Source organism: Caloenas nicobarica, chromosome 6 (genome assembly GCF_036013445.1).
Source record: "Caloenas nicobarica isolate bCalNic1 chromosome 6, bCalNic1.hap1, whole genome shotgun sequence".
Lineage (NCBI taxonomy): Eukaryota > Metazoa > Chordata > Aves > Columbiformes > Columbidae > Caloenas > Caloenas nicobarica.
This window is the reverse complement of record NC_088250.1, coordinates 7,193,299-7,214,032: the sequence shown is the minus strand read 5'-3', so window position 1 is coordinate 7,214,032 and position 20,734 is coordinate 7,193,299. Positions and strand designations below refer to the sequence as shown.

At 42.9% G+C, this 20,734-nt stretch overlaps 4 protein-coding genes across 6 annotated transcripts in view; 1 reads left to right on the top strand and 3 right to left on the bottom strand.

Annotated features, from left to right (window-relative positions):
* Nucleotides 1–14: 14 nt before the first annotated feature.
* Nucleotides 15–1,361, bottom strand: LOC135990148 (UDP-glucuronosyltransferase 1-6-like). The gene is made up of 2 exons (XM_065637582.1): nt 516–1,361; nt 15–68 (listed from the first exon to the last, which is right to left on the bottom strand). The coding sequence occupies exons 1-2, from the start codon at nt 1,359–1,361 to the stop codon at nt 15–17; spliced, it is 900 nt and encodes a 299-aa protein (XP_065493654.1).
* A 380-nt stretch (nt 1,362–1,741) lies between these two features.
* Nucleotides 1,742–5,379, bottom strand: LOC135990147 (UDP-glucuronosyltransferase 1A1-like). Its single transcript, XM_065637580.1, is given in 3 exon segments — nt 1,742–1,789; nt 4,850–5,193; nt 5,196–5,379. Coding segments are annotated over 3 exon segments (576 nt in total).
* A 6,316-nt stretch (nt 5,380–11,695) lies between these two features.
* Nucleotides 11,696–13,042, bottom strand: LOC135990146 (UDP-glucuronosyltransferase 1A8-like). The gene is made up of 2 exons (XM_065637579.1): nt 12,197–13,042; nt 11,696–11,749 (listed from the first exon to the last, which is right to left on the bottom strand). Exons 1-2 carry the CDS (start codon nt 13,040–13,042, stop codon nt 11,696–11,698), a joined length of 900 nt encoding a protein of 299 aa, XP_065493651.1.
* A 2,445-nt stretch (nt 13,043–15,487) lies between these two features.
* Nucleotides 15,488–20,734, top strand: part of USP40 (ubiquitin specific peptidase 40) — a 44,016-nt gene continuing 38,769 nt past the window's right edge. For 2 of the 3 annotated variants that reach the window (XM_065637830.1, XM_065637827.1), the window contains exons 1-3: nt 15,722–15,847; nt 19,167–19,384; nt 19,949–20,016. In XM_065637830.1, the coding sequence (XP_065493902.1) occupies nt 19,186–19,384; nt 19,949–20,016 (267 nt within the window). In that variant the 5' untranslated portion in view covers nt 15,722–15,847; nt 19,167–19,185. Of the gene's footprint in view, nt 15,619–15,721; nt 15,848–19,166; nt 19,385–19,948; nt 20,017–20,734 lie in introns of those variants that run through there. The other variant, XM_065637828.1, reaches the window with a different exon arrangement.

Here is a 20,734-nt window from a genome sequence, read left to right as displayed (position 1 = left end):
TTTCACCAAATACCCTATTTCAGGTTAATTCTTCCCATTTCAACACGATATTTATGTTTCACCATGATCTACAAACAGAAATAACATAGTTTGGAAACCATATGTCAGCAAAACAGAGACAAGGCAAATTAACTGACTTTACTGAGCACAGAGTTAAAAACAAAAGATGACTCTCAGAGCATGGTCGTTGGGTTTTTGGTCAGGTGAAAGAAATATATGGCAGACTCCAGGAAAATGAAATAAAAATGCGTTTAGTTGGTGAACACACATTCACAGAGGACAGTAATTTGTAGCTGGCAGATGAAGTCCATTTCTTGTTGGACTTGTCCAAAAATCCTCCTTAATTCAAATAAGTCATCTACCTCCATGATGATAATTTGATTTCAGCCTGTGGAAAACAACTGCCAAAACCTGGCTGCATTAAATCATTACCAGAAATAGAAAAATTCATTAGCACTAAACTTCCAGAAAAGATGTAATCACATTTCATTGCAAAATGTATAATTTGAACATACCTTAGACAGTGGTTTCCTCTGAGCACAGTTTATACCTCCAATAAAGATCATATTGGGCATCACTGGTCTGACATACTCAAACACAAAGTCATATCTCAGAAGCGAAACAGAAGCAGAGTTCAACAGGTCTATCAGGGATACATCTCTCTGAAGAACTTCAGAGGAAAGTGTTAGTGCATCTTCATAGTAACCGTTACAGTACACAAGCTCCAGGAGGGAAACCAGTGCATTTTCCACTCTCTGGAAAAAAGTCATGCGGTCCGAGTTGAAGGTGAATGTTCTCGGAGTGTAAGACAGAGGGCTTGGGCACTGTGTTGCTGTATAGTGTAAGTTGCAAGGGAGTCCTCTCATGAAGAACACAAACGGAAGAGCAAGATAATTAGCAAGTGTTGCTCCACACATAAAGATAGGGTCGGTTAGGACAGCATCAAAGCCGCTTTGATTCAAGTACTGCAAAGTCTCCTTGTTGCTGAAAAGTTCCTTGCAGTGAACGAAGAATGTACTGAAAACATGCACGGCGCTGTTGTACAGCACTAGAACATTCAGCGGAAAAGGCAAGCCCTTCAGGTGAGCAGCAACGTAGTCATGAAAGGCATTATCCAGCTCTTCCACTGTGTAAGACACTGGGTATGATTTCATCTTGTATTGCCCTGTATTTCTTACCGTCCAGCTTACTTCTGGTGTAAGCACCACTACTTCATGTCCTCTCTCGGTGAGCTTTTCAACCACAGGCTTCATGCTAAGCCAGTGACTTCCTTCCATGGGCACCACCAGGAGTTTCCCTCCATCTGAGAGGCTGGGAATGAGGAGGATAAAAATCCAGGCACAGCAAAGCCGCAAAGTCATGTTCCTGTGGTGAGAGCACACACTGTGAAAGTCTTCTTCGAGCTGTAGCTTGAAGACGCGTTTGAAGGAAGCTGATTGGTTTCTCTTTTGAATTGTGCTTCTCTGTCTAGTTAATGATTTACTGCTCTGGGTTGTGGGTTGGTTTGGCTCTTTTTCTTCTTTTTTTTTTTATTTCATTATTTGTAAAGCCACATGCAATGTGCTGAGTCATTGCATTTCCTCAGTGTTCAAGGGAGAGCTAGCTCCTCAACGTGCTAGTCAGATTTACTGAGACTTCTCTCTTGATCACGGATGTGTCCTGTCTCACACCTTGGCCAGGACCAAGGAAGGCAAATCTGGTGTGAACGACTCCAACACCACAATAACCAAGCAAAACAGCCTCAACAAGTTTCATCACGGCTGGAGATACGGATGTTCAGATAATTTCTCTGAGGACAGAACAAGACACTCTCAGGATAAGGGGAAAGCGCAGATGAACCAACTCTTTGAGCTAGCAGGAATCTCCACAGTCTACAATGACATCAAGAAGAGACACCGAGAGAGGCTGACCCAGGGGGAAAACCTCTGAGATGGAAGTGAAAAAAATACTCTCATAATCTTTTGTGTTATAAAATGTAAGGAAAAAAATATGAATAACTGAAATCAGTACCTTAGGGGTGTTTCTGAGTGTTTAAGAGTTTGCCAGCCGCTCCCTCGGTTGGCTTGGTTATTTGGCAAGGGTTTCTCGGCTAGTTAAATTTTGCTGGGTTCAAGGGAGCGCCCAGATAAGAATTGCTCTCCTCTCATACGTGCAAGAAGGCAGTAGGAACTTTGAATTTGGGTAAGAGGCTGCATAGCTGGGGGATGCTATGGGAGGAATGGACAAGCCCAAGGGAGAGGGGCTGAGCTGGGTGGCTGCAGTGGGAAGGAGGGACGTTGTGCGTGACAGGCGTGATCACAGCGGATCACAGAGAGAGTCAGCGCTGGCAGCAAATGAGGTGCCAGCTGGGCCAGTCCAGGCTTGGTGGCAGCATTACTGTGTTTCCCCAAAAATAACACCTACCCCAAAAACAAGCCCTAGCATGATATTTCAGGATTTTGGAGGATGCTTGAAATATGAGCCCTACTCCAAAAATAAGCCCTCGTTGCAGTTCATTAAAAAAAGTCAATTTAAATAGTGCCCAGGCAGCTATGCATGCCAATTAATTTTACTTTTTTGCAACAGAATGCAGCAGGACAGATAGGGTTTGGAGAGTTTAGATGATGTTTCAGAAGATGGTGGCATGACTGCATTTGAATAAATGTTGATTTTTGTTCATGAATATCGGTAAATGTAGCTTGTCATACACGGAAAAAGGAAATAGAGTCACAAGAAATCCATGATGGAGTTCAGGATTTGGAGAGTTATAATGGTGTTCCAGAATGTGATGACGTGACTATATTTGCATAAATGTTGATTTTTTTTGTTCGATAATAAATGTAGATTGTTGTCCATGGAAAAATAAGACATCCCCTGAAAATAAGCCCTAATGCATCATTTGGAGCAAAAATTAGTATAAGATTCTGCCTTATTTTTGGGCAAACAGGGTAGGAAGGCAGCTGTGGGCACCTGATTGTTTCAAAGGGGGAGCTGGTCTTCTCTGATCCTTGGCCAGACTCATCTGGATTTGAAATCCTAAGACCTGCACCAGCCCTGGCCTGCACCTGATGGGGCCACATGAGCTCGGGGAGGGAACTGGACCAGAAGGGCAGGAGGAGAAGCGGCCCCAGCAGCTGTGAGGTGCTGCCAGGCTGGTGCACTGAGCTTCCCCCCTGGCTGTGGATTTCAGAAGGCTGGGCAGGGCCTGTCTCTGGTGGTGGCCTGGGAACTTTGGGTCACGGCGGCGATGTCTGGCTCTCCTCCTTGGCCAGGTCCACCCCCCGCACAGCAGTTTAGCTCATGACTGAAACAGTTCATGAACTCTAATCCTTCTCAGTTGTAAACTGCTGGGGTTTTAAATGTTGGTGATAACCTGTCATCATAAAAATTTAAAACCAGGTGGCTGGGCAGGTGCTTTTGGCTTACAATTTTCTTGTCCAGGGCATTCAGGGCTCTACAGTACTGGTGGAGCTTTCTGCATGCTTATTTTCTCTAGCCTGGTGGGAAAGCTTTGACGTTATTGAGAACCTGCCCTCCAAAAAGAACAGCCAGCTCCATCACATGCACAGTCCCCATATCAGTAGTTTACAACATAGGATTAACTTAATGGGAATTTTCAAACAGCTCGGGAGAAGGTGATGTGCAGAAACAGATCTGCTGCTCATAACCTCTGAAAAGGCTGTCAAATGAACACTAGAAGATGATGCCTTCAAGCTAGACTGACAGATGAAGACAGGCAGTCACATGTATCCCATGTGGGGCATTTACAGACACCTGCTTGAGTCTTTAATAACCCCTCGGCAATCTTTCCCACTCCTGACTCCATCTCCTTTTGAAAGTCCCCTTGTGACCATCCTTCATTTCAACATATATAACCAGTTAGAGTGAACCAAGTGGCATTAGAGACTGTCCTGGTAAGCGGACTGGCTCTGCCACTGCCAACACAAGCACTAAACGTACTTATCTGGACAAAAGGGGAGGATATTAGGGCTTTCTTCTACACTACTCTGTTTTGGGAATACTCACAATTTGCAATACTTGAATATCCCTTTGCTGCTTTCTGACTGCTATAGAATATGCTGTACTTGATTCAGGGACCTGGTTGATATCCAAAAGCCTGAATGGGAATTTACAGAAGGCATCCCCACCCAGAAAAGCTTAAAACCTAATTCAATAGCCTGTGAAAGAAGGAGCAGATACATTTTTTTAAAGGCTTTTCTTGACAACTTGTCATAACAGGAAGGATGTAAATGAATCAATCTGGCAGATGGATATGACAGAAAAAGAACTGATGAATAGCTAAAATCTTAATTCCTATAACCTTCAATGTGTATGAAAGGAAAATGGGTACACAGAAGTATGGATGGATAGTCCATGAGACAGCTGGAAAGAGAGGACACCATGGGGCAGACATGGGGCAGACTGTGCTTATGGATGCTCTTCAGGCTCTTTCAGAGCAATACAGCCAAGTCCTCCGAGCCTGGTCTTGGTTGTAGGGACAGCTCTTATGGAGATGGACATGGTATAAGAAACTTGGATGAAATGGAAGCTGCTAAGTCTGGCTCCTGTTAGGGAGGAAAGTTTGCAGTTCACCAAAATTCAAGTGAGCTTCAGTTCAACAAAACAGCTTATTATTTGCATAAAAGCTACATGTCACTTGAATTTTCATACCTGTTAAGACTTCAGGTTTGCCAGGATATGATTTAACCTGAATGCTGGATACTAGGAAGTAACATTTCTGCATCATGCAAGATTTCTCATTAGCTTTCTATCTTTAAATACCGAGGTGTTGTCAGTTAGGTTTTGATCTAAGGATGCTTAAACATTTGTCTTCTTGCCTTTTCAATAAAAACAAAATGAAATTTTATACCTGAGAGAGTTTTTTCTTCTGATCACTGTTTATCCCTCCAATAAAAACCATGTTTGGCATCACTGGTCTCCGGAACTCAAACACAAAATCAAATCTCATTAGCCAAACAGATCCATGGCATAGAAGGTCTGTAGCTGTCACTTTCCTTTGTAGTATTTCATATGCAAGTTCTTCAACTGCAAAGAATATAGGCTTACAGTAAAGGAACTCCAGCAAATGGACTAGCATGTTCTTCACCCGTTGAGCAAATGTCATCCAATCTGAATGATCTAGGAGGAGTTTGGGGACATAAGAAGGAAGGTTTGGACACTGGGTAGCTTCAGAATCCATACTGCAAGGAAATCCCCGAAGAAGTAGACAGAAGGAACTGAAAGATACTCAGCAATTATTGGTCCGCACATCAGAACTGGATCCGTGAAAACCACTTCAAATTTGCTCTCTCTCAAATATTGCATCATGTCTTCATTGTGCAAAAGGCTCTCACAGTTGATGAAAAATAATTTAGTAATTTCTAACGTGCCTTTATACATCGAAATAATTTTATTCAAAACAGATTGTTCAGAAATATGAGCATTAACAAATGACTTGAGCACAACAGAATAATTTTCCTCTGTGTAAGGTACTGGATATACTTTCACTGTATAATTCTGAGGCTCCTTTGGCTTCACATACAAACTTGTTGATAGTACAACCACAACAACTTCGTGTCCATTTTGCTGGAGTTCCCCCACCACTGGGCGCATGCCGAGCTAGTGACTCCCATCTTGAGGTATGACCAGGATCTTTCCACCTTCAGCAAAGATTAAAGATGATACCAGAAGCAGAAATATCCCAGTACGTTGGTAAAAATACTGAAATGGAAGACCCATTTCAGTGGAAGTAAACTGGAGAGTTCTGCTCTGTACACTTCTGACACAGTCCTTTACATGAAGGTACATGCAAGATCTACCTTGTCTGCAGGAAACATTGACTGCAGAATATTTAATTTCCCAATATTGTTGTGGTTATCTGTCAATATTTAGCTGCAATTACTCATATAACAGGGAAAGGGAGCACACTGCTCTTGAAAAGAGATGTCCCTCTTTGTACTTGTTATTAATTTTCAAGCTTGAAAGTATGTCAGCACATTCCTTCCTTCACAAAACTAAGAAGACCGGGGTTGTCATCATGTAATAATATTAGTGGTTAATGCCATTGACTTGGTAGGTACTCAGTGAGAAAAACCTGGTTTTGCTTTCAAAAGGCAACCTGTAAAACACACCCAGCAGAAAGAATGGAAATTGCAACACCATTTCTTTTATGGGCTAGCCTGAGAACACCTAACCAGTATGTGAAAGTTGATAAATTCCCACCTCCTGGAAGCTGTCAATACTGCATGTCCTACGAATAGATCACAGCTACCAGGATGTACCATGCAATCCCAAATCTGAGGAGAAGAACAATCCTGTTTGGCTTTTCTCTCCATGGTACTAGACCAAAAAAAAAAAAAAATTAACTAAATGATGGTTTCAGGGCAAGTGAAGGGAAAGGAGGCCAGTGGAGACCTTTTGGGATGCAAAGTAGGAGCCTTGGTCTTTGGTCACTGTCCTGAAAACCCTTTTTATATATTGTGAGCAAGACAAAATTTAGGAGGAACTATAATATTTTTTACTCGTCACACTGATAATGCACATAGAAAACTCCAACAAGCAAACTAGGCTTCTGAGCTCTTCTCCTTTCACAGATACAGGTGCTAATGTAAACAGCTGCATACTGCTGTCTCCTGGACCTCTTCAGCTATGAGCTGCAAACTCACCCTCCTTCTTCCATGTTCCCTTCTGGGCAGTAGCCCAATTTTGATGAGAAGAGGGGTCTTCTCTTGGTTAAATTAGCCAGGAACTTGGTAGTCAGTCCTGTGGGTTTGAATCCACTCACAAGGAGGCACAAGCTGTCCCTAGAGTTCATGTCTCCTGAGAGAAGAACGGATTTGTGGGCTGTTATAAAGAAAAATAGGTGGTAATACCCCAGTTAGGGTTTTCAAATAAAGCTCTACTAGGGTGGTGTGACCCCTTCTTTGCTGGCATTCACTGCCATCCCCTGGGAACGTGCAGTGAACTGAGACCCTCAAGGCTTTGCTGGAGGAATGTTTTGTCTTTATGCAAGTAAAAGCAATGCCAGAGCAGTCTTTTGGGTGGTGCTAAGGGAAAGATCCTTGTGAAGAAAAAAGCTGATGCAAAACTATCAGCAGCACAAAGGTTCTCCTGTTCCTTTATTTTGTAAGTGGTGGTGGGATTCCCTGCATCTTTAGTATGGAGAAACAAAACCCTCACAGGGTTTGTCTCATTAGACCCCCAAAGGGTGCTAGCACTGTTCTGTGTAGCTCCCCACTGTCTTGCTGACAGGGAACCACCTTTAGATATGGAGAACTGATTCCTAGAAAGGGCTAAATATGGAGGAGTGAGAGGCTGGAGATAGTTTTGTAAGGCAAGGCTGGAAGTGAAGAGAACAGATTTACAAATAATTCTGGTTAAGTGCTGGAGATTCAGAGACAAAGAGTATTGCAAGGGCTGTGATAAGAAGTGACCAAATCCATTTGGAACTTGCTGTTTGTTATGGTACTTTCTCTGAACTTGGTACGACCTTCAACAGCAAAATTAGTTGGCTGTAAACAGCCAATACAGTCTCTATATGAACACAAGTCTCTTGCTAGTATGGCTACATTTTCTTATGGACTCAAAAGACTACCTAGTTTTTATACCAGACCATCAGAGAAAAGTTGTGGAAAAGGTGAGCCAGCAACAGGAAGAATTTAAAACAACATTGAAAAAAATAGAGGTTAACAAAGAATACACAGATGAAGAAAGAATGCACTTCTTAAGGTAGCACAGAAAAGGCTGACTCATTTTGCAAAATAACATGTTTTGTTCATTATCCAGTAGCAAAGGGCACCTGTACCTCTTTCAGGTTTGAAGGGTGTGGTGCTTGTTATCAATCCCTGTTGTATATGCAGGTGAGCAGCATGGAGTAGTTGGAGGAATAGAGGGCTCAAAGAGTGAGAACTCTTTGTGTTGTGCCTGTTCCTGGCATCCAGGAGGAAAAACTTCCCCACTGGGTACTGAAGGATAGCTATTTTATGTTAAACACAGCTGAAGCTTGGGTGACTCAGGACTGCAGATTTATTTTCCTCCCAGGAGTATCTCTTGCCACAGGGCTCGTGTGGGTTACTCCAGGCTGTTTCTTTGAGCTGGCAAGGAGCATTGCTGTGCTGGAGCTTGTCTCTGACTGGGAGTGGTGGTGACCTGTGGATTTCTTCTAACCTGAGCAGCAAACAGTGAGTGGCACTAAGGGAAGAGGATATAGCCAATGGGTACCTCAGCAGCTACTTGCTATATGAGCAACACTAAAACTAAACCCACTGTTTTCAAGGCAGCATGGAAATGTTGGTTTCATTGCTGGATTTGTTTTCCTGTTGGTACGTGAGATCACTCGCCCCCTTGTGCTCTGGGTCTTGCAAACAGGATCAGGTTGCTCAAATGCACGAGTGATGATGTAATTTAATTACCCAGGATTTTGGATAATGGATGAGGCTTGTATATGGAGGAATCCTTGTGCAATTGAACCTACTCTTCTTATTTTTCATTTTTTATTTTTAATGCTAAACTGTGTCAGGCAAAAGTATTACAGTAAATGCAGACTGGTAGCTGCTGATACGAGCCTGTCTGGTTTCCCCCCTTATATTTTGCATAGCTATGCAGAGACACTTGTATTTGCCAGCACAGGACAAGATAGAATGTAGTTTGGCTAGCATGACTTCGGAGGAAAAACAACCCACAAAAGTGATGAGATGTTGACTGCCAGTTGGAAAGTAATCTTACTCTGTCTTTGCAAGAGCAAGAAGCAGCAGGCAGGTAAGCAAATAACACAACACAGATGATTTCTAGGGCAGCCCTTTCCTAAGCCATAAATAGAAGTCATGTGAAAGTGATAGTATGTGATCCTGAAATTAATGACTCTATCCTAACAGAAAGGTGACATTTAAGGCTGCCCAGGTAACTGTAATTGGAACATTTCCTGAATTTTGTAGAGCAATGTGTTTGATGTTTGTAAATATAATACTTTTATAAGCTTTCTAGATTTTTGTGCGTAGACCTTTTTCAAATATTGGATACTTAGACTCATATTAGAGAAAGTGTTTTAATTTAACCAGAAGACAAACGTCCCATGGAATGGGAACATAAGGCAGTATTTCCATTTGATACTAGGGAATTTTTGTCAAAAGAACTATGTTTTACAGCTTCTTTCAATATCTCTTCAAAATATGAGAGGCACAGGGATGTGGACAAAAGCAGACTGAAGAGGACAGTGAGATGACATGTTTGGTTAAAGCAGCTGTTTCAGGTTTATATATACTGTACACTGAAGATGTACAATGCACAATGGTTAAACTTTTTCAAAAGTAGTGCTGATTATACTTGCCTGACATTGTGTATTTTGCTTTTGTAATATAAAGCAGATGAACATTATTGTCAGCTTTAAAAGTGCTCAACATCCTTTACAAAACCATAATAAACCGTGAAAGCTGGCTGCTCTGAACTGTCACTAGGTTCATCAACACTTTGAATATTGTATGAAAAAAGCAACCCTAGTATTTGGTTCATGAACAGTGTGATGACTACTGCTCCAGTGCTGAAAATGAGGAGTTCCCCTATAGCTGTACTAATCCGGTCAGCAAATTAACAGTACCTGCAGACACAACAGGGTCCCTTCTGAGGTCTCACAAAGTGGCTTTTGTGTTGAACAGGCTTTTGAAAAGTGTGCCTCTGCGTACCAGGTATGTGTGCGTGCTTTGGTACTGCTTACTGTGTTCTTTGGCTTCTTGTCAAAGTCTTTGTATTCCACTTTAATTGCGTATTTCAGAGGACCAGTTAGAAACATCTCCTTATCAGAGCTTCCCAGGTGCTGCTGGCTCTGGCAGGAGGGTTTCAGAACAAGACCTGTTCGCTTAATCCTTGTGCTGGAGGGACAAACCACAGGGTCTTTATTCACCTCTACTTCTCCATTGCTTAACCACCTACTTAAACACTGATTAACTTAAAATTTTATGTTTTAAGTTAACCAGTTGTTTGAATAAGTAATGTGTGGCTTAAGTTAAAAAAACAAGAAAAAATTTGAAAGTTTGCTATAGCTTACATTTCTGAACTTTGCTTTGATCAAACTTTGTTTTTACACGCTGCACAAAAAAGCAACTTCACAGTAACTTGGGCCAAAAGTGTCTCAGGGCTCACAGTCTGAGTTTATTTGCAATGTTCTCTTAATGAGGGACCGCTTACCGTGCCAGCCTTTGGGTCCTTCTGGAGTCGTTAGAGGCTGACGCTGGCACGGGACCTCTGCTCAGCCAAGATACTGGCTCTGATTTCCTGCGAGCCTTGTATTAAACTTCCAGACACATTGGGACTTGGCAAGTGGATTTATGTGTCTGTTAATGAATATGTAATTGCTGCTCAGACAGATGCCTATGCAAAGTGGGACGTGAGGAAGCCCAGACTGAGGCAGCCAGTGCAGTTATCTTAGTCAATAAGTGCAGTTTGTGTTCCCCTAGGCCCAGTCCCGTGGTCGCATGTTCTCCCACAAGAGCACTGCAGGCCAGGGAAGATTCTTATGGCTCAGGAGGGTCAGGGAACTCGGGATTTAATTACCAGCTCAGTGCTGGATAAGACACACTTGCCCAGTTCTGCAGAGGCAGGAGCTCCACAGCACCCTGGTGCAGGTTCTCCACAGAACCGTGTGAGATATGGCAGCAAGGAGGCCTCTTCTCAAATGAGGCCACAGTGCCTGGTTTTTCTGCCTCTGGAAAACCATAGACAGTGGTGAAAGGTCTGTGGCTTAAGCTTCTCGTCTGAGAAAATAAACTGCATTTTCAATCTCATGTTCTCTCTCCCTTTCCTGGTCGTCCTTTTTGTTTTCTGGTTGAATAATGGGCTACCATGTTTCAGAGAACTATCTGTTCTAATAATACAGTTGTCCTTCTGAACAGTAATGACCAGCCCAGGGTTTACTACTGTGTACAGATAAGTAGATTTTTTCCTCCCATATGACTCACTTCGCATTTGGTTACACTCTGCTACATTATTGCCTTGCTACTGGGCACTGTTGGAAGTGAAATTCCTCTGCAGTCTGCAGAAAATGTAGCTATAAAAGGTGGACTGAAGATACGCAAGTGCTTTCAAGGTTTGGAACACGTGGTTTCCACCAAATGACAAATGTCAGTGTGAAGATGGGAGATGCCAGGTATAAAATGAGGGCAGGATGGCCCTACCCTTGTAGCAAGCAACAAACTGCAGCTCTGAGACCTTCAGATATACCAGTAAAGACTTATGTCATGCAACCGGCAAGAATTTACATCTTAAATCTCAAACTATGAAGTAACAGTTTCTTGAGCCTAATGCAAGACAATGCCATATTTATAATATTATTCTAGGATTTGAGTTTACAATATAATTCTTTATCAAGTTCAGTGGACTCTGCAGAAGCCTGTCAAAGAGTATGAAAGAAATGTGAAAGAATGAAAAATACCATCAGCGCAAAAGCGCTGTACTGCAATTGTACAGTGAAATTGTGTGACCACAATTCAGAAGCGAGGGAGTAATTTCATATCATAGGAAAGAGATTTGTGTCCTGCTTTGTGCCTGGAAAGAAGTGTCTAGTGCTATTAATTGTTTAGAGACTATATAGTAACTATCAAAATAGATTTAAATTTCTAGATTAGGTTTAAAAATCCTGCGGAACAATTCTGGCAAAAGCAAACATCAAGAAACAGGTATGAAAACCTATCTGAGTTTTGCACACCAGTGTATTTCACCAAATACCCTATTTCAGGTTAATTCTTCCCATTTCAACACGATATTTATGTTTCACCATGATCTACAAACAGAAATAACATAGTTTGGAAACCATATGTCAGCAAAACAGAGACAAGGCAAATTAACTGACTTTACTGAGCACAGAGTTAAAAACAAAAGATGACTCTCAGAGCATGGTCGTTGGGTTTTTGGTCAGGTGAAAGAAATATATGGCAGACTCCAGGAAAATGAAATAAAAATGCGTTTAGTTGGTGAACACACATTCACAGAGGACAGTAATTTGTAGCTGGCAGATGAAGTCCATTTCTTGTTGGACTTGTCCAAAAATCCTCCTTAATTCAAATAAGTCATCTACCTCCATGATGATAATTTGATTTCAGCCTGTGGAAAACAACTGCCAAAACCTGGCTGCATTAAATCATTACCAGAAATAGAAAAATTCATTAGCACTAAACTTCCAGAAAAGATGTAATCACATTTCATTGCAAAATGTATAATTTGAACATACCTTAGACAGTGGCTTCCTCTGAGCACAGTTTATACCTCCAATAAAGATCATATTGGGCATCACTGGTCTGACATACTCAAACACAAAGTCATATCTCAGAAGCCAAACAGAAGCAGAGTTCAACAGGTCTAGCAGGGATACGTCTCTCTGAAGAACTTCAGAGGAAAACGTTAGTGCCTCTTTGTAGAAACCATTACAGTACACAAGCTCCAGGAGGGAAACCAGTGCATTTTCCACTCTCTGGAAAAAAGTCATGCGGTCCGAGTTGAAGGTGAATAGTCTCGGAGTGTAAGACAGAGGGCTTGGGCACTGTGTTGCTTTATAGTGTAAGTTGCAAGGGAATCCTCTCATGAAGAACACAAACGGAAGAGCAAGATAATTAGAAAGTGTTGCTCCACACATAAAGATAGGGTCAGTTAGGATAGCATCAAAACTGCTTTGATTCAAGTACCGCAAAGTCTCCTTGTTGCTGAAAAGGTTCTTGCACTGAGCAAAGAACATATGGAAAACATGCACGGAGCTGTTGTACAGTGCTAGAGCATTCAGCGGAAAAGGCAAGCCCTTCAGGTGAGCAGCAACATAGTCACGAAAGGCATTATCCAGGTCTTCCTCTGTGTAAGACACTGGGTATGTTTTCACCTTGTATGCCTCTGTCTCTTTTACCTGCCAGCTTACTTCTGGTGCAAGCACCACCACTTCATGTCCTCTCTCGGTGAGCTTTTCAACCACAGGCTTCATGCTAAGCCAGTGGCTTCCATCCATGGGCACCACCAGGAGTTTCCCTCCATCTGAGAGGCTGGGAATGAGGAGGATAAAAATCCAGGCACAGCAAAGCCGCAAAGTCATGTTCCTGTGGTGAGAGCACACACTGTGAAAGTCTTCTTCGAGCTGTAGCTTGAAGACGCGTTTGAAGGAAGCTGATTGGTTTCTCTTTTGAATTGTGCTTCTCTGTCTAGTTAATGATTTACTGCTCTGGGTTGTGCGTTGGTTTGGCTCTTTTTCTTTTTTTTTTAAATTCATTATTTGTAAAGCCAAATGCAATGTGCTGAGTCATTGCATTTCCTCAGTGTTCAAGGGAGAGCTAGCTCCTCAACGTGCTAGTCAGATTTACTGAGACTTCTCTCTTGATCACGGATGTGTCCTGTCTCACACCTTGGCCAGGACCAAGGAAGGCAAATCTGGTGTGAACGACTCTAACACCACAATAACCAAGCAAACAGCCTCAACAAGTTTCATCACGGCTGGAGATACGGATGTTCAGATAATTTCTCTGAGGACAGAACAAGACAATCCCAGGATAAGGGGAAAGGGCAGATGAACCAACTCTTTGAGCTAGCAGGAATCTCCACAGTCTACAATGACATCAAGAAGAGACACCGAGAGAGGCTGACCCAGGTGGAAAACCTCTGAGATGGAAGTGAAAAAAATACTCTCATAATCTTTTGTGTTATAAAATGTAAGGAAAAAAATAAGAATAACTGAAATACGTTATTTCCAGATTTATATAAAACACACATTTGATCATTGGGAAGATGACCAGTTTAGTAAACACTGTTTTCTCATGAAAAGTTTTTTGCTTGTGTTTTGGATTTTAGGTTTGGTGTTTTGTTTTGTTTTTGGCGGTGGGTGTTTTTGGTGTGTTAATTTTTTCTTTTTTGGCCACTCTGCATTTGCCAAAAAGGGGTAAGCAGTGATCTGTTAGGAAAAAGTCCTCTCCTCCCTTCTGCAGCGAGAAGAATTTGCCATCCAAACCTCGCAGCACCATCCAAACCTCGCAACACCCTTAACAAGAAGGGAGTGGGTGCAAAGGCAAGTGCAGGACAAGTGAGGTGAAGTTAATCAGTACCTTAGAGGTGTTTCTGAGTGTTTAAGAGTTTGCCAGCCGCTCCCTCGGTTGGCTTGGTTATTTGGCAAGGGTTTCTCGGCTAGTTAAATTTTGCTGGGTTCAAGGGAGCGCCCAGATAAGAATTGCTCTCCTCTCATACGTGCAAGAAGGCAGTAGGAACTTTGAATTTGGGTAAGAGGCTGCATAGCTGGGGGATGCTGCGGGAGGAATGGACAAGCCCAAGGGAGAGGGGCTGAGCTGGGTGGCTGCAGTGGGAAGGAGGGACGTTGTGCGTGACAGGCGTGATCACAGCGGATCACAGAGAGAGTCAGCGCTGGCAGCAAATGAGGTGCCAGCTGGGCCAGTCCAGGCTTGGTGGCAGCATTACTGTGTTTCCCCAAAAATAACACCTACCCCAAAAACAAGCCCTAGCATGATATTTCAGGATTTTGGAGGATGCTTGAAATATGAGCCCTACTCCAAAAATAAGCCCTCGTTGCAGTTCATTAAAAAAAGTCAATTTAAATAGTGCCCAGGCAGCTATGCATGCCAATTAATTTTACTTTTTTGCAACAGAATGCAGCAGGACAGATAGGGTTTGGAGAGTTTAGATGATGTTTCAGAAGATGGTGGCATGACTGCATTTGAATAAATGTTGATTTTTGTTCATGAATATCGGTAAATGTAGCTTGTCATACACGGAAAAAGGAAATAGAGTCACAAGAAATCCATGATGGAGTTCAGGATTTGGAGAGTTATAATGGTGTTCCAGAATGTGATGACGTGACTATATTTGCATAAATGTTGATTTTTTTTGTTCGATAATAAATGTAGATTGTTGTCCATGGAAAAATAAGACATCCCCTGAAAATAAGCCCTAATGCATCATTTGGAGCAAAAATTAGTATAAGACTCTGCCTTATTTTTGGGCAAACAGGGTAGGAAGGCAGCTGTGGGCACCTGCTTGTTTCAAAGGGGGAGCTGGTCTTCTCTGATCCTTGGCCAGACTCATCTGGATTTGAAATCCTAAGACCTGCACCAGCCCTGGCCTGCACCTGATGGGGCCACATGAGCTCGGGGAGGGAACTGGACCAGAAGGGCAGGAGGAGAAGCGGCCCCAGCAGCTGTGAGGTGCTGCCAGGCTGGTGCACTGAGCTTCCCCCCTGGCTGTGGATTTCAGAAGGCTGGGCAGGGCCTGTCTCTGGTGGTGGCCTGGGAACTTTGGGTCACGGCGGCGATGTCTGGCTCTCCTCCTTGGCCAGGTCCACCCCCCGCCTAGCAGCAGCTGATCCCCCTCCAGGCCGCCATTCTGGTGAAGCGGCGCAGGCCCCGGGGTCTCCATGGCAACGCTGGGGCGGTGTCACGGCAGGAAACTACAGCCCCCGGAAGGCCTTGCGGGGTGGGGGGCGCTCCTCCCGGCAGGCAGTGCGGCCGCCGGCGCCGCACTACGACTCCCAGCAGGCTTTGCGCGCCGGCCCGCACCGGGGAGCCGGTGCCGGCCGGTCTTCAGTTTGCATCGGCAGCCGGTTCCTTCCCGCCGCTTGCAGGAGGCGTCTGTCGCTCTATGGAGGGAGGAGGTGCCGGCGTTCTTGGCCGGGTGAGTGAAGTCGTGGCGCCGCGGCTTTGAGGTCCCAGCATGCTTTGCGCGGCGCCACAACAAAGATGGCGGCGGGGCCGTGGCAGTTGCTGCGGGCCCGGGCTCCAGGCGTTGCCTTTGAGCGCTGAGTCGGGCAGGCGGCCCCGGAGGCCGCGCCCCGGCGCTGCGGACCGGCCGGGGTGCAGGCGGCAGGCCCGGGGCCCCGGTCCTCGTTCTCTTTTCGGTACCGGTGAGTCTGGAGACTGGGCCCAGCCCCGTGGGAGCTCCGGGACTGGAGCGCATGGGAGGTGGAGAGGGGCAGGGGGAACCGGGTGGGTTCGGCCTGGGGAAGGGAAGGCGAGGGGGAGATCGGACCGCTGTGGGGAGGGCACGGGTGCAGCGTGATGAGGGGGGCGAGAGGAGCCAGAGCCGAGTTACAACGTGGGAGGTTCCCACATGGGGCTTTGGGATCTCCTTTCGTGGACATTTTCCAACTTTGGCAGAGCAGGACCCTCATAAGCGATGTGTGCTGAGTTGACCCTGCTGTGTGAGGGCACTGGACCAGAGTGTCATGGTTTAACCCGAGCTAGCAATACAACCATGATAGCTGCTCACTCACCCCCCTCCCCCCAATAAAGAAGAGATTCAAAACGGAAGAGAGAAACTTGGATTGAGATAAACACAGTTTAATAAAATAACAAAATACTAATAGACTACTAATAAATATATATATATATATATATATATAAAATAGAAATAAAAGGTACTCAAGGCAATTCCTCACAAACATGCTGAGCAGCCAGTCCCAGGAAACAGCACCTGGTCCCACAGCCAATCCCAGAGAGAGAAAAGAGAAAAAAGGCAGAAAGGCTCAGAGGCCTCTGCAAAACAGAAAAAGGCTGAACTAAAACACCTGATCCAAACTCCTCCAGCTGCACCCCAGAGAGAGAGTGAAAGAGAGGAAGGAGGAAGGCCCAGCTCTCCTTATAGATGAAGCATGATGCTAATGGGATGGAATACTCTTATTGAGCAGTCTGGGTGTCAGTCAAGCTCTGCCCATCCATCCCCCCCTTCGTTGATGTCTCACACCTGTGGGCAGAGCATTCAGAGTGTCCTTGGCTCTCAGACCAGAGCAATTAAAAACATTAACTCTGTGCTGGGCTGTTATCTTCTTGTTCTCAAACTGGGTCCAAATCATGAGTATGCTAGCTATGGAAAAGGAAGGTTTCTAACTGCATGAACAAAATTAACCCGTTTTCAGTCAAACCAGCACACAGAATCATCATCCAGAAGTTCATTCTGATCTGTATTACTCTATGGTTTTTAAGGGAAGGAAGCTGCTAGCAGTGTTTTGAGGATCCTGAAATAAGGAGCGAGGGAGGATTTGGCACCGTCCTGCTGAAGTGCCACTCTGAAGCAGTGGGTGGAACAGCAGGCTGTCAGCAAGAAGATCGCTGTCTCTTAGATGTGCAGCTTTTTATGGTGAACAAACTTATTAGAAGCAAGCTGTTATGCATTCGGGTGAGGAAAGTAGGAAGAGTTGTAATCTTTGGCTGGTTAAAGTGCAGCAGGCCTGACTAGAAATTAAATGCAGGCTGAGAGGCAGTTTGGAAAGAGTCTTAAACCTGGTAATTACATCTTGTCGCATGGGAGGTGGGACCTTTACAGGTTTTTGGGGGGGCTTGTAGGTGATCAAGGTATAAGAGCTGCATTCAGAGGAGGAAAACCTAACGCAAAGGGATCAAAATGATTTATTTCCTGTCTGTATTCATTGAGAAGGTTCTCCAGCCACGTAATTTTATTTGGTGGGGATTTATAAGGGGATATGCGTTGCATGAAGTGCTGAAGAAGCATTATAGAGCAAGCAGAGTGAACAGGGCCACGCTGCTTCATAGTCAGCTGCCCTGAGCACAGCCTTTCGCCTAAAAACTGTTCTGAAATGGGCTTAGTGTAATGCCATTTTGTACAAAGAATTGCAGCAGATGCCGGAAGATCTACTGGTTGGTCTGTCATCTACATTTGGATTTTCAAATGGTGTTCAATAAGGTTTGCTGCTGGAGGCTCTTAAAGAAATTAAGCTGACACAGGAGAAGGTTATTGCTTGAATAAATAATTAGCTAAAAGATGGGAAATGAAAGATCAGCTGTTGCAGAGGGGAGTGAGGGAGAGTTAATTTGGGTCTTTGCTAAAGCATGTGTTCAGCATATCGTAAACTATCAGGAAAAAGCAGTGAACGCTAAGGTGATTAATTTTTCTCGTGAAATCAACCAACATATTTCAGTAAACGTGTGTTCCATCAGTGAAGCTTTAAAGTCTTCATGCTCATGCGTGGCTGAGTGATGCAATAGCAGGTAATATTAACTGTACATGAGTACAGAGAGATGCGGCGCGGGGCAGAGACAATCACAGCCTTATGGTTATGTATAGATATTTATGTAAAGTGAGTGTACAGTGCTGGGGTTTGAAGTGAACATATAGGAGCTAGATCTTGGGATAATAATAAACATTGCTTAAAGCAGTTTAGTGCTCAGCAGTTGTACAAAAAGAGAACAAACCAGAGCAGCATTATTTATAAATATATATATATAAATAAAAATTATATATAGACATGGTTTGCACACATCTTGAACATTGTAGGCAGATGCAGTCCTCTGATCTCAGAAATAGCAAGGGAGAAGTTTAAGGGGATCAGAGGAGGTAAATAAGGATAATCAAAAACAGGGAACACATTCACTTGTAGGGCTGAATATGTCTTTGTGGAGGCTTTTGTCTGGAAGAGGTTTGAGAGCAATATGATAAAGATCTAAACTCGCAAGTAGAATAAAGTTAGTTGGGGAGTGATTATTCACTGCTTCAGTTTAATTCAAAATTACTGACTGCTAATACAAGAGGTACAACACACCAAGTGAAATTATGGGGTGGCAAATACAAAACAAAAGGAGGTAACTCTGAGAGTCCTGGTACATGCTAAGAGGTCTCAAGTATTCCAAAAAAGGACTGTGAAAAAATCCCCATAAGTGGAATTAGTTGTCATTGAGTTTCTGACTCAACCATCTGGAAGCAAAGATAATGATTTCATAAAATACTAGTGGATTTTTGACTATTTATTACAGTCTTCCCATCTGAACTGGCCAATACTACAGACAGGTTATATGTGCTTAGGGGTTTACTGAGAGAGAGACAGCGCAGGGATTTTGATGAGTTTGAGAGGTTTTGCGCACCTTTCCTGCAGGAAGCTGGGTACCCTGAGCACTGGTTAATTGTGGATAGTTAGAAGGAGCTGTTTGTTTTACTATGTGTGTTTTCGATAACACAGAATTGAAATGTGGTGTATTTCATTCAAAGTTAAGTCTATTCAGTCCTGTGCTAACATAAATGCTTTTAATTGACTTTTTTTTTGTTAGATTAGTGCATGCTTTTGTACACATTTGACACCTGCTTTTAGAATGAACAGAATAAGATGAAAAAAGTTATAAACTTTCTTCTGTCAGGACTTAAAGGTTCATTGTGCAGAGGTGGGCGGATTAAATTGCATTTTTAAAGTAAATGGATTATTTTATGTTTCTAAGGGACTGTTTTGCCTTCACAATGTTCGGGGACTTATTTGAAGAGGATTTTTCCTTTATTTCAAACAATCATTGTGGAAAAGGGAAGAAATCAAAGCCCAGAGATTCTGAGCCTCCAGCTCCCAGGGATTTCACCAACCTCAGTGGTATCAAAAATCAGGGTGGGACCTGCTACCTCAATTCCCTTCTGCAGACTCTGCTTTTCACACCCGAATTTAGAGGTAATGTGTTCAAAACCATCTTAAAATAATGTTGGAATTGCTATTTTACAGTGACTTGCATTTCTAGTTATTTATTAAAGAAACACCACAGACACAGATTGTTTGCAGGAGCTGTTTACTTCAGTTCACTTCAAACAAGTTATTACAGAATACGCAGAGCTGTTGGTCTGTAACATTAGTACAAATTGTACAATTAGTACAAAATTAGCACAAAATGTAACTATAGTAAACATTACATTTTCTTACAGATGGGCAACTACAGATTGTGTAAATAAGAGAGGTTATTGCTGCCCATAAAGTATCATTCATTTTTTAATGCAACCACTACAATTCCTGAAAAAAATAGATATTTTGCCATTTAAATACCTTCACGCTCACTTGCGCTTTATTGTTATAGCTTGAGCCAGTTGTAAGGGTGACTGATGTTCAGAAATGTTGTTTAATATTGTTTTAATTTGCCAAAAAGAAGAATAATGCTTGACAGTTAAAATACAATAAATCTTTAAAGAGGAGACATTGTCTTTTTTATAAATAGGGTTGTTTTTTTTTTTTTTACAATTACAGAGGCGCTGTTTTCTCTGGGACCTGAAGAACTTGGGACTCTGGATGATAGCAGTAAACCAGATGCAAAGGTATTTAAAAGTTCCTTGTCATTAATCACTGCTTAGTGTTGGTTTGAAAGAATATTGCTTCGATTTGGATAAAACTCATGAGAATGAATGAAAACCTGATTTGGATACTGAAAGACAGTTTGGTTGGCTGATGTTCTATTTTGCACACAGATGTAAGTTTTCAGTGCCATAGGCTTTTCCTTCAAAAGTAAGATATTGAGCCTGTTTCTGCTGAAATTGATAACGGAGATCATTTTGTCTTCAAGGGGAGCAGGAACAATCCTAAATTCTGCACAGTCCTTTTTCAGATGTTTCTTTTCTGTAATTAAAGCTGCAGTGATATGACTTATTGTTCACCAGAAAAAAAAAATCTAAATATGTGTGCAGCCCAGGTCATTGCACTGAGGGTCTCTGAAGGTTTAACAGCCCATGCACACACATATGGTATGAGACTGGAATTTAATCTTTGCTTAAAAAGTGCTTACTAAAATTGACTCCAGAATTTCATTCTTTAGTACTAGGGTTAAAGTGACACAACTGGTTGTTTGGAAATTTTTTTTCTTTGTAAGTCAAAGATAAATATAGGCAGCTGATCAAGCTCGTTGACATTAACTGTTCTCCTTCCAATCTTGTTCCACCCCACACCAAAACAACCCTTTACTGAGCAAGGAGTATGTTAAATCTGTACGTCATGATGTCTTGTAGCTGAGTTCTTAGGGTTTAGTGTTATGAAAAATAT